At 39.5% G+C, this 12,368-nt stretch overlaps 2 protein-coding genes across 3 annotated transcripts in view; one reads left to right on the forward strand and one right to left on the reverse strand.

Annotated features, from left to right (window-relative positions):
* psmd1 (proteasome 26S subunit, non-ATPase 1) overlaps positions 1–12,368 on the reverse strand; it is a 41,234-nt gene that overhangs the window by 18,209 nt on the left and 10,657 nt on the right. The window contains exon 17 of the mRNA XM_038291639.1: positions 3,399–3,513. Coding sequence (XP_038147567.1) covers positions 3,399–3,513 — 115 coding nt within the window. The remainder of the gene's footprint in view (positions 1–3,398; positions 3,514–12,368) is intronic.
* htr2b (5-hydroxytryptamine (serotonin) receptor 2B, G protein-coupled) lies at positions 5,809–12,200 on the forward strand. Of its 2 annotated transcripts, none has more exons than XM_038291641.1 (4): positions 5,809–6,216; positions 6,462–7,032; positions 9,533–9,733; positions 10,952–12,200. In XM_038291641.1, exons 2-4 carry the CDS (start codon positions 6,786–6,788, stop codon positions 11,899–11,901), a joined length of 1,398 nt encoding a protein of 465 aa, XP_038147569.1. In that variant the 5' UTR covers positions 5,809–6,216; positions 6,462–6,785; the 3' UTR covers positions 11,902–12,200. The 2 variants fall into 2 exon arrangements, with proteins under 2 accessions (XP_038147569.1, XP_038147570.1); XM_038291642.1 differs by having other exon boundaries at positions 6,635–7,032.

The raw sequence follows: 12,368 nt of genomic DNA on the forward strand, positions 1-12,368 counted from the left end.
AAGAAACGCCAACTTGCCCGAATATATTAAGAAAAATAACAAAAGTCCTTCTAAAAGAAATTAATAAAAAACACTCAGAGTGAAAGAAACACATTTTCTTTGGAACAACATAACCTTAGAGGCATTAATTCTGATACTGGCACTTAATTTTTTTTATTTTATAAACCTAAATCTAATTGTTAACTAGGCCTATTAACTTTTTAAGTTTACTTTTTGACTTTTCAATGAGCTTTTTACCTTTTTTTCTTGACTTGTTAAGTTTTTTTCCCCAACTTGATTTACAGTAGGTAATATATCATTAAATGGCTCATCTAATTGGTCAAATGCCAACATAAGATCTACAGCCATGTAGCAGTGTCTTTGCTGAATGGCTGGATATAGATGTTCTGCTTCTAGATTTCACTGATGGACAGGTTTCTCCTGTGATCAAAAACAGTAACTTGTCCTATAAATCAGCGGTCCCCAACCTTTTTTGCACCACAGACCGCTATATGTCAGACAATATTTTCACGGACCGGCCGGGGGCGGGGGTAATACGATCAAGTAAAATGATACGACTGGCATAAAATCAAATACAAACAGCATGAAAATAAAACAACAAGACGGTCCCATCTAGGAGTAATCGGAGAAAATGACAGACGAAGTGCTTCTCCGTAGCTTTGTTTTGGTCGCTGTAACTGAAGAAAATCCCGCCTCACAAAGATAGGATGTTATAGATAGGATGAGTCTTGACCTGAATTAACCTGTGTCAAGAGGCACAGATGCACCGACTGATGTAATTGGGAGAGAATACGACAATTTTTTATATTTTTCAAAATAAAACATCACTTAGATAAATTATATATATATATATATATATATATATATATATATATATATATATATATATATATATATATATATATACCAAATGACCCATGGACCGGTACCGGTCCATGGCCCGGTGGATGGGGACTGCTGCTATAAAGGGTTATTTGAGGCAAATAAAGGGTTATTTGATTGTAATTTGATGTAATTCTATTATCAATATGTTCTGTGTCCGACTTCAGACCAAATTAACCGAATACCTGAAACACGTTACTGTATTTGAAGGCAGACCGACACATCCAGACTGAAAACCAGAGCAGACCTAAAGGCGGGATCCCCCGATTGTTCTTAAGACTTCTTTATGCTCAACATCTCAGCACAGCCAAAGCAGCCAAATAACCTCACTTCGGTTTCCACATCTCTCAACAACGTGTGTGTGGACAAAATTTAAACACCGGGCACTTAGGAAAAATTGTAACTATGTTGACAGCTCTGTGCAGAAAAACATGGTGGCCGAGCGACAGCCAGTACAGCGAGGGTTGACTAATATAACCTTAGAGGGTTGACTAATATAACCTTAGACAGCTTATGATTTAGCCCTTAAAGATCACTGCCATCAACAGACAGAAAATCTTAAACATTAGTGAGCATTAAGAACTCAGCTGTGCAAAAGTCTTTTTTTAGACTCCATCTTGAAAGGGCAAACATTTACAATCTAACAGGAATTTTCAACACTGGTGAAGACTTTGAAATTCCTTTGTTTTTCAATAATAATATATGGATCTTTTCTGGTTTTTATTGGTTTCCCTTTCCTAATCCAGGGTTTGAAAGTAAATCAAAAAGCATTTCATCTACAGATTCCTATAAAAAAAATAGAGATAATACAGTTTTTTAGCAAAAATGTGTTGCCTTCATGTATAAATCGCACCTTTTAACAGTCAAAACGGTGGTTTTTATTCACCCTTTAGCAAGACACCAGTTCGTCTGCAGCGCAAAACAATTAAACTAAGAATTACATATTTCGTTTTGACTGTAAATATGTTTTCAATCCTGTTACTTCCCGACCAACAGGTCGCTCCAACAGTGGCCCTTTTGTTTGGTTAAATACAGGAAAAGACATTATCAGCAGAGGCGAACAGACCCCACAAATTAATGACATTAGTGTCATCCATATCTGGTTTCCCTGGACAACAGGGTTAACAATTACTCTCTTCCCAAGAGAGCTGTGAAGGGGGGAGTGAATGAGGGAGGACAACGTCTTCCTTTATCCCTGCACTCTCCTCTGCTCTGAAGCCAGTCCATCATTGTAGCTTTTATTTCTCTTGAGCAGTCATGGCTGTAACTAACACCAGCAGGCTCAGAGGGAGGTGTTGGGTCCACGGAGGAAAGACAAACAAACCAGGATGATGACAGTGGAGGTAAAATAAACTACGTTTCATCGGCGCTCTGGGTCCAACTGGCTGAGAGGGCCGTGCTGCGGGACGATAAGTCAGAGAGTAAAGCCAGCACTTGTCGACCACATCCTGCCCGTGCTGTGTTATGGGGGATTAAAGTCATTTACGGTCTTAGCTTGTCAGCAACCCATGTTGGGTGCTAAAGAACGCATTAATCGAGGTGCACTGATGGGCTGTTTGCTTCAGTTTTAGTTCCTTTAAACAACATTAAACTTTAGTATTTTAAAAACCTATTTAGAAGCTTATAAACAACCGGTTCAGGGTTAAACCCATTTAACCACTAAATAATTTCCTTATTTATAGAAATGTATAAAAACAGTATCTTGTGACAGAGAATAAAAACAATGAAATATTTCCCTCCAATCTGCACGGCAAGCTGACGATTGTTTAAAAGTCTTTTAATGGCTCAAAAATCTGCATTTTTATTTAATTTTTTTTAATACAGAGGTGGCGTCATTAGCATATTACCTTTCCAAGATACTAAAACTAATAGAGTAATTTTCTCAATATCAGACAAAAAAACAAAACAAAACCCATCGGATCCACTGTAAAATCCAACGCAAAAACTATTACACCCATCTGTCTCTGATCACTAATCTACACTAAACTTCTCACAGTCTTAGCTGGCCCTTTATTAAACCTCCAAGAAATGTAATTGAATCTAAAAAAATCATTATTTAACACCTTGTTTTACTGGCTGAACATTAACTCAGCAGTACAGAGCAAATGTAAAAGCCCATCAAAAAGTGTCGGTTGGTTCGTCTTCTGCAGGGCTCACAGGGAGAGTGGAGGCTGAAATCTTCTGTTGCATAATTTTCATAAATGAGCCATCAACGGGCTGCTTAAATGAAGCCTTCATTCAGCGTAGATTATCTTCACATCAGTGACGCACTAGGTTTGCCAGGAGGAAAGAAAGATGGAATGGAAACAGAAGGAAGGCTAGGAGGACGTGCTGCACTGGTGGAGTAAAAATGAACAGGACTAACTCCCAAAACTGAGCTTATTCAAATTAAACAATGATGCCTTACCAGTGTTTTGAACCTGAAGAGTTTTAATAAACAGCAGCTAACGAGATCGGATGATGAGGATGTGAAGGTTCAACTTAAATAAACAGCGATTTCAGGAAGATGTACTTACTTTGTTGCCTGTCCCGGCACAACAGATGCCCAGAGCCATGGCAGCGCCACAGCGCACGTGAGGATTGTAGCTCTCTGACAGAAGAGACACCACACTGGGGCACTGCTCTGGAGTCCTGATGAGAAACAGACAGGGGGAGCAATAATTAGAAGGGGAAGAATTATAAGGAAACTAGTTCAATGATGTAAATCCAAATACATGTAAACAAGCTTCTGTAATAATATGCTACCTGCTGAATGTTACTAAGAACTGATGAAAGGTTCAAAACAAACGAAAACTGAAAGAGTACCTCACAAAGATCTGCAATGCTAACAGAAGTTTTTATTTTATTTAGTGAAGCGTGTTTAGAGGTCAACTAAACAGTTCAGGAATAGAGGGTCTATAAAGGATCTGTAACAGTTTGTGGGACAAACTGTTGGAGAGGAGAACTAATTTCCCTGCTTGTGTCTATTAGAAACAGTCATCTAAATACACGACGAAGAACCTGGGCCGTAATAGACGGTCAATAAAACAGGGAGGCTTTCCTTGTTGACATTTGGATTTAATTAAGGTTTCAGCCGTGTCCAGGAAGTCAAAAGAGATACAGAAGTTCTTTTCTCCCAGCCTCCATTAGACAGTTTAATACCTCTTTAAGGATTGAATGTTTATTATTTTTATTAATTTATTTTTTAAATCTAATTTCATTTTTTTATCCTATTTTATATGTTTTTATCTTTGCTATCAGGCAGGTAAATTTCCTTTATCAGGGATTAATAAGGTATCTATCTACAGGGTTCCTACAGCATAAGGCAAGTTAATTTCAATACTTTTTAATGCCACTTGAAATAAAAATTTAAGACCAAATTCACAAGAAACACAGTAAAACCTGCTTGCGACAACTTAACCCAAAGGTTTATTTTAACATAAACCACTGCACTAATGTTTCAGATTTTGAAAAGCTTCCCATACAGGAAGAAAGCTAAAAACACACAAATGACAGATATATTTTAACAATTATTTAACTGAATTCACAACCTTTGTTTTAGCAGGGAACAAAACTAATCAGTTTTAAAGCCACAACATAACCAGTGCTAAGTCTTTTTTTCAGCTATTTTTCTTTGTATCGTTTTCTTAGTATGTTTGATTTGGTGATAAGTGGAGGCGTTGCAGAGACAAGGGTGGAACTAAACTGAGAAATACCGGCTGTTTCTCTGTAACTCCATTTTGACGCTTTGTGTTTCGCGCTTCGGATGTGCGACTCCACTGCCTTAATTCCCATCGTTCTGAGCTTGAATCGCTTCTTGCACAAAATCCACTGAGCCTCATGTATGTTCCCTGGTTTTAGCCATGGAGAAAACTCTTGGCTGGATAATCAATTTTTGTTAAATTTACACTTGCTCATATTTTCCAGACAAAAAGTAAATGGCGCATCTCCCAAATGTCCCGGCCGCAACAACGTTTTTATTGGTTCTGCTATCAAGAGGGAACCAATAATGGCGAGTCGTTATTTTTTTTTAAATACATTTTTTGAATAAATTGTAATTTAGATTACAAAAATAAATTGTAATAAAAATAATCCTATTTATGATGTTTTAAAAATTAAGAGCTACGAAAGACTGATTTAAGACATTTTAATACCAATTAAGGCTTTAGTTTTATTTTGAAGAATTCAATGCCTTTTAAGACTTTTTAAGGACCCGCGGGAACCCTGTATCCAACTACGTACATATCTAAAAGAAGTGAAAAAAAATAATTATTAAAAAAAGGATGGATATAGTATGGGTAGTGTGCCAATAAAACAACAACTAACAAACTAACAATTTTACAATTTGCTCCGGTATGGCTTGTAATAATAATAATAGTAATGATCATTTACAAAAAAAGCACAAAAATATTTTAACAATTATCTGACTATTGGTTAATAGATTTTAAAAGGCATCTTAATTTAATTTATTGATTTAGACTAATATTTGTTTTCTTGAATCCCTTTGTAAAGTGTTATATGCTTAAAAGGTGGAAACAAAATATATTAAGATTTATAAGAATGTTCTTAATTTTTAACAAGTTGCCTTTTTTTCCCCTTTGAAATATCACATCTTTAGAAATCCATATTCTGTGTCCCTCATGTATGACTGGATCTGACTCTCAGGGCTTGAAGACTTAAGTTCACTGGAAAGAATGAAAGAAAGAAAAAAAGGCTTTACAGTAAAACCACAACAGAAAAAGGTTCCTCCATGCAGACCACCGCTCCCCCACCCCTGGTCACTGCTCGTTTCAAATGGGGGAGAGGAGATAGAGTGGCAAATATAAACAGTGGGACGGCTGCGTTGAGGGAAATTACCTCCCTGAACCACTGGCATGTGGCCAGTGAGAAGACATTCATCTGTTTCGTATAGAGTCTGGCTCGCGAGATGAAGGGGAGGGTGGGGAGGCAGGGGTGAAACGGCGAATGAGACAGGAGAGAGTGTGAGCCGATTACACACTGCGAACCAGAACCAGTGAGAGAGGGAGGCAGTGGGGCCGTGACATCTGAAAGTTTTAAACCTGTGATCGCTTTAGATGATGCAGAGCGAGCCTGGAGTTTCTTCCAACGTGTGGAAGGAAAGCCAAGTCCGCATCACGGATCGCTACAGTCTGGGAAGGATTTAACTACTGCGGCGGGCCAGTCGGGTTCAATCTTATGTGGAAAACGGAGTCAAAGGGAGGCGATAAAAGCTGTGGAGGAATATACAGACTGAAATGCATTTGGCAACAAGTTCCACTATTTTCCAGAGCAGGTTGGGAGGATATTTAAAGGACTGAAATGCAAAAGCTCATCAATTGCCACTCCGGGAAGAAGGTATGAAAGCTTAAAGAGCATTATATTGAGCAATATCTCCAAGATGAAAAAAAGTTCATTTTTTTGAACAAGCATCAACTGGCTTTTTTAGAACCTGAATATATTGTAAAAGATGCTGACAGATTAGATGTAATGCCAACTCAGCAATATCTTTCTGCACAGAAACAACCTAAAAGCCTCAGTTTCATAAAAACATTAGGATAGATCAGAGGACAAAAGATAAAACTTTTGTCTTTTTTTCTAAGTGGCCGACAGGAGAATTTGCTGCGTGGGAAAGTGAGGGCCTCTGTAAACGTCTTGCTGTGAAAGATCTGCTCGTGATGGGATTATTCCAGCACCGGAGTTTGCCGCAGCTGCCTTGCTAACTTCACACTTCAAATCTTTCAGACGTTTTATTGACTTTCCATTCTGCTCAAAGGACGATGCGTCTTGTGCACCGACCCTGAGCAGCCCCAGCAGACCCTGCACCTTTGCTTGTGGGACCCAGTGACCATGCTGACCGAGTGTCTGAAAGCAGAGAGATCAGAGCCGCCGCCCACGCTCAGGCCCGCCGTGGTATCAGCAGCAACATGTCTCAGTCGGTCAACGCCAGCTCACCTCCCGGCCAGGCGCCTGAGACTGAGCTGAGATGGGCCGCCCTGCTCATCGTAATGGTCATCATCCCCACCATCGGAGGAAACATACTGGTCATTCTTGCTGTGTCGTTGGAAAGAAAGCTGCAGAACGCCACCAACTACTTTTTGATGTCGCTTGCCGTCGCTGACCTGCTGGTGGGACTTCTAGTGATGCCCATTGCACTCATCACTGTTCTTTACAGTGAGTATAACAAGAGGATCTATTATTTTATATTGTTAGAAATGTTTTATAAGGAAAAAAAAAACTTTTTCCAATCCAAGGGTGATCAAATACAACCACATTATATAGACTGAGACGTTATCTAGCAAATTATTGTTGAAAATCCTATGAAGAAAAAAATACGAAAGTAAAACAATATCTTCCATTAAAATATACAGTCTTCCAAGGCAACACCTCAATTCAGGGCGAAAGCACAGCGGAGAGGATGTTCTTTATTAATTCAATAGGAGGCTAATGAGCCAGATACTAATTATGCATCTCACACAGGCACATAAGTGGAAGACAATGAAACAAGGTTTTCTCCATCAAAAAACTGGATGCGTCTGCCTCCGTACAGACCTGGCCTTCATTAGATTGTCTCCATCATAAACTTCCTTAAATTAAAGTCATGTACATTTTTGTTAAAAATTAATCTCAACTGCATTTAGAAGAAGAAGAAAAAAGGTTTGAGATTTGATGTAATTAAGGAAACGCATAAAAACTGGGGATACGAAAAAACTTCAGCACACAAAAAACCTTTTTTAAATAAAGTAAAGTGATAAGTGAAGTTGAAAGGACAACTAACTTTATTTTACCTTTAGCATCGCAGTTAAAGCCCTTTATAGACCTGAACAGCTGTCTTTAGCCTCCATTCAGAGCAGATGCAGCTCTGAGTGCTGAAGTGTGCAGGAGGAGGTCAAGGAGACATAAACAGGGACATATACTGTGTACATGACGATGAAGTGAGGCATAGCAGAGCCGTCTGAACAATGTGAAGCTGCTAGAAGGAGGATCAGCAACTCGTACCAAAGCAGGGGGGAGGTTAGACCCTCAGCTCAGGACGCTGTGCCATCAGAAGCAGGGATGAGCTGCTGTTAGTAAAAAAAATAACATCTTTTACAAATATAAATACCTCAGAAGAATTACTGCCGATCCAAGCCTGTTTTCGGTGGGTGGAACACGCCGGGATGGGATGCCTTTAGAATATTTAAACAATGCTGTAAGCAACGCCGGCCAAGAGGTAAAAATAAACAGGTGGACAGATACTTTGTGTGTAAGCGCGATATAAATCCAGACATGTATTCCAGAAATGTTCTTCACATTTGTGCTGACCATAAACCGTTCCAAACTCTTTCTAAAAGCAGATCCAAACGGGAGAGTCGTCGTGGTTACCAGTGGGAACCAAAATACCAAAACAATTTATTTACAGAGCCGTTCGGTTATATTTAACCGACTTAAATAAACACAATCCGACTTTATTAAACTATACAGGCGTATTTTGGACGTGTCTAAAATATGTAATCCTTATAATAAGCTTCACTACAGTAAATGGAGGAAAGTAGCAAATTTTTGCCATCTCCATTTTAACTTCCTTTGAAAAAACACATTTTTCCCCAAGATGAAAGAGCCGAGTGTGAAACATTTAAAGAGAAGGTTTTGATTTAATTCTGGTTAAAAACATGGCCTCTCTGGCAATTTGGTGCTAACAACTTTATGTCTGAGGAGGAATTTTCTTGAGGTATAGCGTCAATGCATCATGAGACTTAATAGTTTTCTATTGGCATAAAAACACTCTGATTCGCAACAAGAACTACAAATCACACAGCGAGCGAATGTTACCAGTCTATCTCTAAGAAAAACATTTAAAAAACTTAAAGATCACAAGGAAGGAGAGCTAGTAAGATTAAAATGAACAGAGTTGAAGATTAAATACTTTCTGACTAGAACTAAGCAGCCGCCTTCAAAAACAAAAGGGTCAAATCCTGCATTATGCCAGACTTTAATGATTTGGACATTCCTAATTTAGTTTAACAAAATGAAAAGCTCCCATCTAGCTTGCTGATTTAACAGCTCATTCTGTTGATTCTCATGACAAATTTAATCAACATTTCACAAACCAGCAGACAGAGTCCACTGCAGCAGAGCAAGAGATCAGCAATCGACAATGAAATCCTTTCAAACTGACCAACACTGAAAAGCTGAACACCCCACCACCACCACCGCTTGATATAAGTAAAGTAGACATGAGCATAAAAAGAAAAGAATAAGAAATATTTCCACAAACAGTCTTTTGTAAAGTTAATGGACTGCGAGACAAAAGCCAGAACAAATTTCTTGCCAGTTTTACGCCTGGAAGTCAAAATAAACACTACTGTTGAGCAGAGTCTAAGCCACAATCTACATGAAAAACTTTTAGCTCCATAAACAGTCAGTGAGCCCTCAGTTTCCAGTAAAGGCATTCCTCAGAAGCATAAACAAACATCAATTTTTTTACTGGGGTGATACTATAATTTCTTCAGCAGTATCGAATCTTTCATAATAAGTGAAAAGTTTTTCTGGGGAGGGAAAAAAAAAAAAACGAGAAAACCCAACAAGCTCATTAATATTGTTGCCAAATTTAAAGGCACAATAAAACCAGTGATGTTTACTGTACAAGCAAATGGATCATGTCAAATTAGCCTTCATATCATCTTCCTTTCAGACTCTAGATGGCCCCTTCCAGATTTCCTCTGCCCCATCTGGCTCTTCCTCGACGTGCTCTTCTCTACAGCGTCCATCATGCACCTATGTGCCATCTCACTGGATCGCTACATTGCCATCAAGAGGCCTATCCAACACAGCCAATACAAATCCAGAGCCAAAGCGCTGGCCAAGATCGCACTGGTTTGGCTCATCTCCATTGGTAAGCATTTTAATCACCTAGCAAGTATGAAAAACATTTATACTTAAGATTTATCTTAAAATTTCTCCTCTTTTTTTAAATTTTTGTCCATCTTTTAAATTATATATTTTTTGAACTACGTGAAAAAAAAGGGTTCACGCATCAACATTATGTTTTATAGACAGAAAAAGATAACCTGACTCCGCCAGATGGATTTGCTCCGCATATCCATCTGGAAACCTTCCGTTGAAGTAATTTTGGGAAGGGGCGAAAATACTGGTTAGCTGATTGGCCCATGTTGGTGATAGACGGGCCAAATAAACCAATGAGATCAACGAAGCATATGACGTACTAACAGAGCGATGACGAAAACACAACCACAAGCCAGGCTACTCTTGCCGAAACCAGTCGGGAAAAGAGCAAAAACATGTTGTCCTCTGAGAAAAGCTTCCAGAGCAGTGTTTTGCTCTTCTTTCAGTGAAGAAATACTCTGTAATTCCGATAAAACTTGCTCGATAGCCACGCTAACGCTAGTTTCATCGGCTGAAGCCGCCATGTTCTTTAGACTGAACTGTCGCGCTTCTCGTTGCGTCACACCTCAACCCGCCTCAAAGCCAACGCTGATTGGACGTTCGTTTGGTGAACGGCTCCAAATTTTCTTTAACGGAGAGTCTCCACACTGATCTGCGAGTGAAACCTTGCAAGATCAGGATGGTCTCACGAGGCTAAGAAAAAGAAGCTTTCCAAGCTAATCTGGCTCTGAGTTAAAAATAAATGCCTCATCAACTTATCAATCATTTTATGGGTAAAGTTTTCACTAACGACACCCCGGTCTGATAGCTGCCTAACTGAATGAATCAAGATCACATGAGAAGGAAACTCTTTTCTGTTAGGATCTAGCTCAGACTTTACAGCCCGATTCACTTTTAGATTTCTTCTTTTTGTGCTTTTTTGCTGCACTTAAATGTTGAGCTCAAACTTTGTATCCCAATTAGAGATTTACCCTGTTTGATGGAGTTTTACTTCACAATGTGGCTTTTAAAACTCAATTTAAGAGCTAGGTAGCTGTTTTTAAGCTCATTTGCTATGGTAAAATGGATCAATAACCTATGAAATTACCCTTTAAGTACATTATAACTTCAAACTTCAACACTAGAATCTGTGTTCACAATGGTAGAAGCAGAGCAAACACCGTTTTAGTACAGCTTTCTTGTATTAACTGTAATTTCCATTTCTCAGGTATTGCAATCCCGATCCCAATAAAGGGGCTGAGGAACCTTCACAACAACATCACCTTCAACAGTAACCACACATGCCTGCTGAAACCGGACACCTTCTCAGATTTCATCATCTTCGGCTCCCTGACAGCATTCTTCATCCCTTTGACCATCATGATGATCATCTACCTTCTCACTGTGCAAGTGTTGCGCAAAAAGGTTTACTTGCTCCGTTCGAAGGTAACCCGGGGCTTCAGCTCCTCGCCTATCGCCACGGTTTTCCAAAGCAACCCAGCCCTCACTTCTCCTCAAGCTGAGCAAATGAACATGCTGGATGTCAGGCTTTCTCGGCTGCAGGAGAAAACAACCCCAGGAATGCTGAACGCTCAGATGGAGAATGAAATATCTTTCCGTAGAATGTCAACAATGGGCAAGAAGTCAATGCAGACTCTAAGCAATGAGCAGCGAGCCTCAAAGGTGTTGGGTATTGTCTTCCTCCTTTTTGTCGTCATGTGGTGCCCTTTCTTCATAACAAACATCACCTCTGCGCTGTGCTCCAGCTGTGTTGAGAAAGTCATTTCCCGTCTGATGGAGATCTTTGTATGGGTTGGTTACGTGTCATCAGGAATAAATCCCCTTGTCTACACTCTTTTCAATAAAACATTCAGGGAGGCCTTTACGCGTTACATCACCTGCAACTACAAAGGCTGCGCCAGAGACAGACAGGGACGCCCGCTTGGCTCGACCACTGCGGACTGGACCCTTACAAGCATTTCATTTAAATCTTCTATGGCAGAAAACTCCAAACTGTTCATGAAGCGGGGAATGAAGAACGGCATTGGCAGAGTGGGCTACCAAAGCCCACTGAGGTGCCATCAAGCTGTCCAGTCAGCAGGGGGGGTTCTGTTAAACACAATTCTTTTGGCTGAAAATGAAGACTTTAAGCAGGAAGAACATGTAAGTTGTGTATAAATAGAAAGAAGAACTAAGTTAAACGTGATCACTTTTAATGTGCAGATTAAATCTCAAAGACAAAGGCTTGCCCAAAATTATGAAGTCAGAGTGACATAATAATGCCTCAGAGGTGTAAAAAATCCACAGTGCCTTGCTCAGGTGTTACTACCCCTTTTAACCTGCAGAAATGTTCACGTTACAACCTAGAATAATGCATTTTAATTTGAGTTTAGGGCAGATTCACGACCGTTACCTTTGTTATGCTTAAAATGAACAAAGGTAGTTTCCCGGTTGGGTTTGACCTTATGAGCATCTAAAACAAGACCACAAAATTGAACCAAGACCCACTTTTTAAGGTGGTCTTTGTCCGCTACCGAACAGACATTGGTGCAGTTCAATCCTGGTTCATATCTGATCTACACACATCGTAGTTCACCTCCATTTCCAGGTCTGTGCTCTGTCTGCCCTTCTCTCTGTCTTCTCTG

The sequence above is a fragment of the Cyprinodon tularosa genome, unplaced genomic scaffold, assembly GCF_016077235.1.
Source record: "Cyprinodon tularosa strain WSP-4 unplaced genomic scaffold, ASM1607723v1 ctg30, whole genome shotgun sequence".
Taxonomy (NCBI): domain Eukaryota; kingdom Metazoa; phylum Chordata; class Actinopteri; order Cyprinodontiformes; family Cyprinodontidae; genus Cyprinodon; species Cyprinodon tularosa.

Bases quoted from the DNA above. Each gene is read 5' to 3' on its own strand.
- htr2b (XM_038291641.1), top strand. From the start codon at position 6,786: ATGTCTCAGTCGGTCAACGCCAGCTCACCTCCCGGCCAGGCGCCTGAG. The intron at 7,033-9,532 runs GTGAGTATAACA...TCTTCCTTTCAG, and splicing joins ACTCATCACTGTTCTTTACA to ACTCTAGATGGCCCCTTCCA. The intron at 9,734-10,951 runs GTAAGCATTTTA...TCCATTTCTCAG, and splicing joins GGTTTGGCTCATCTCCATTG to GTATTGCAATCCCGATCCCA.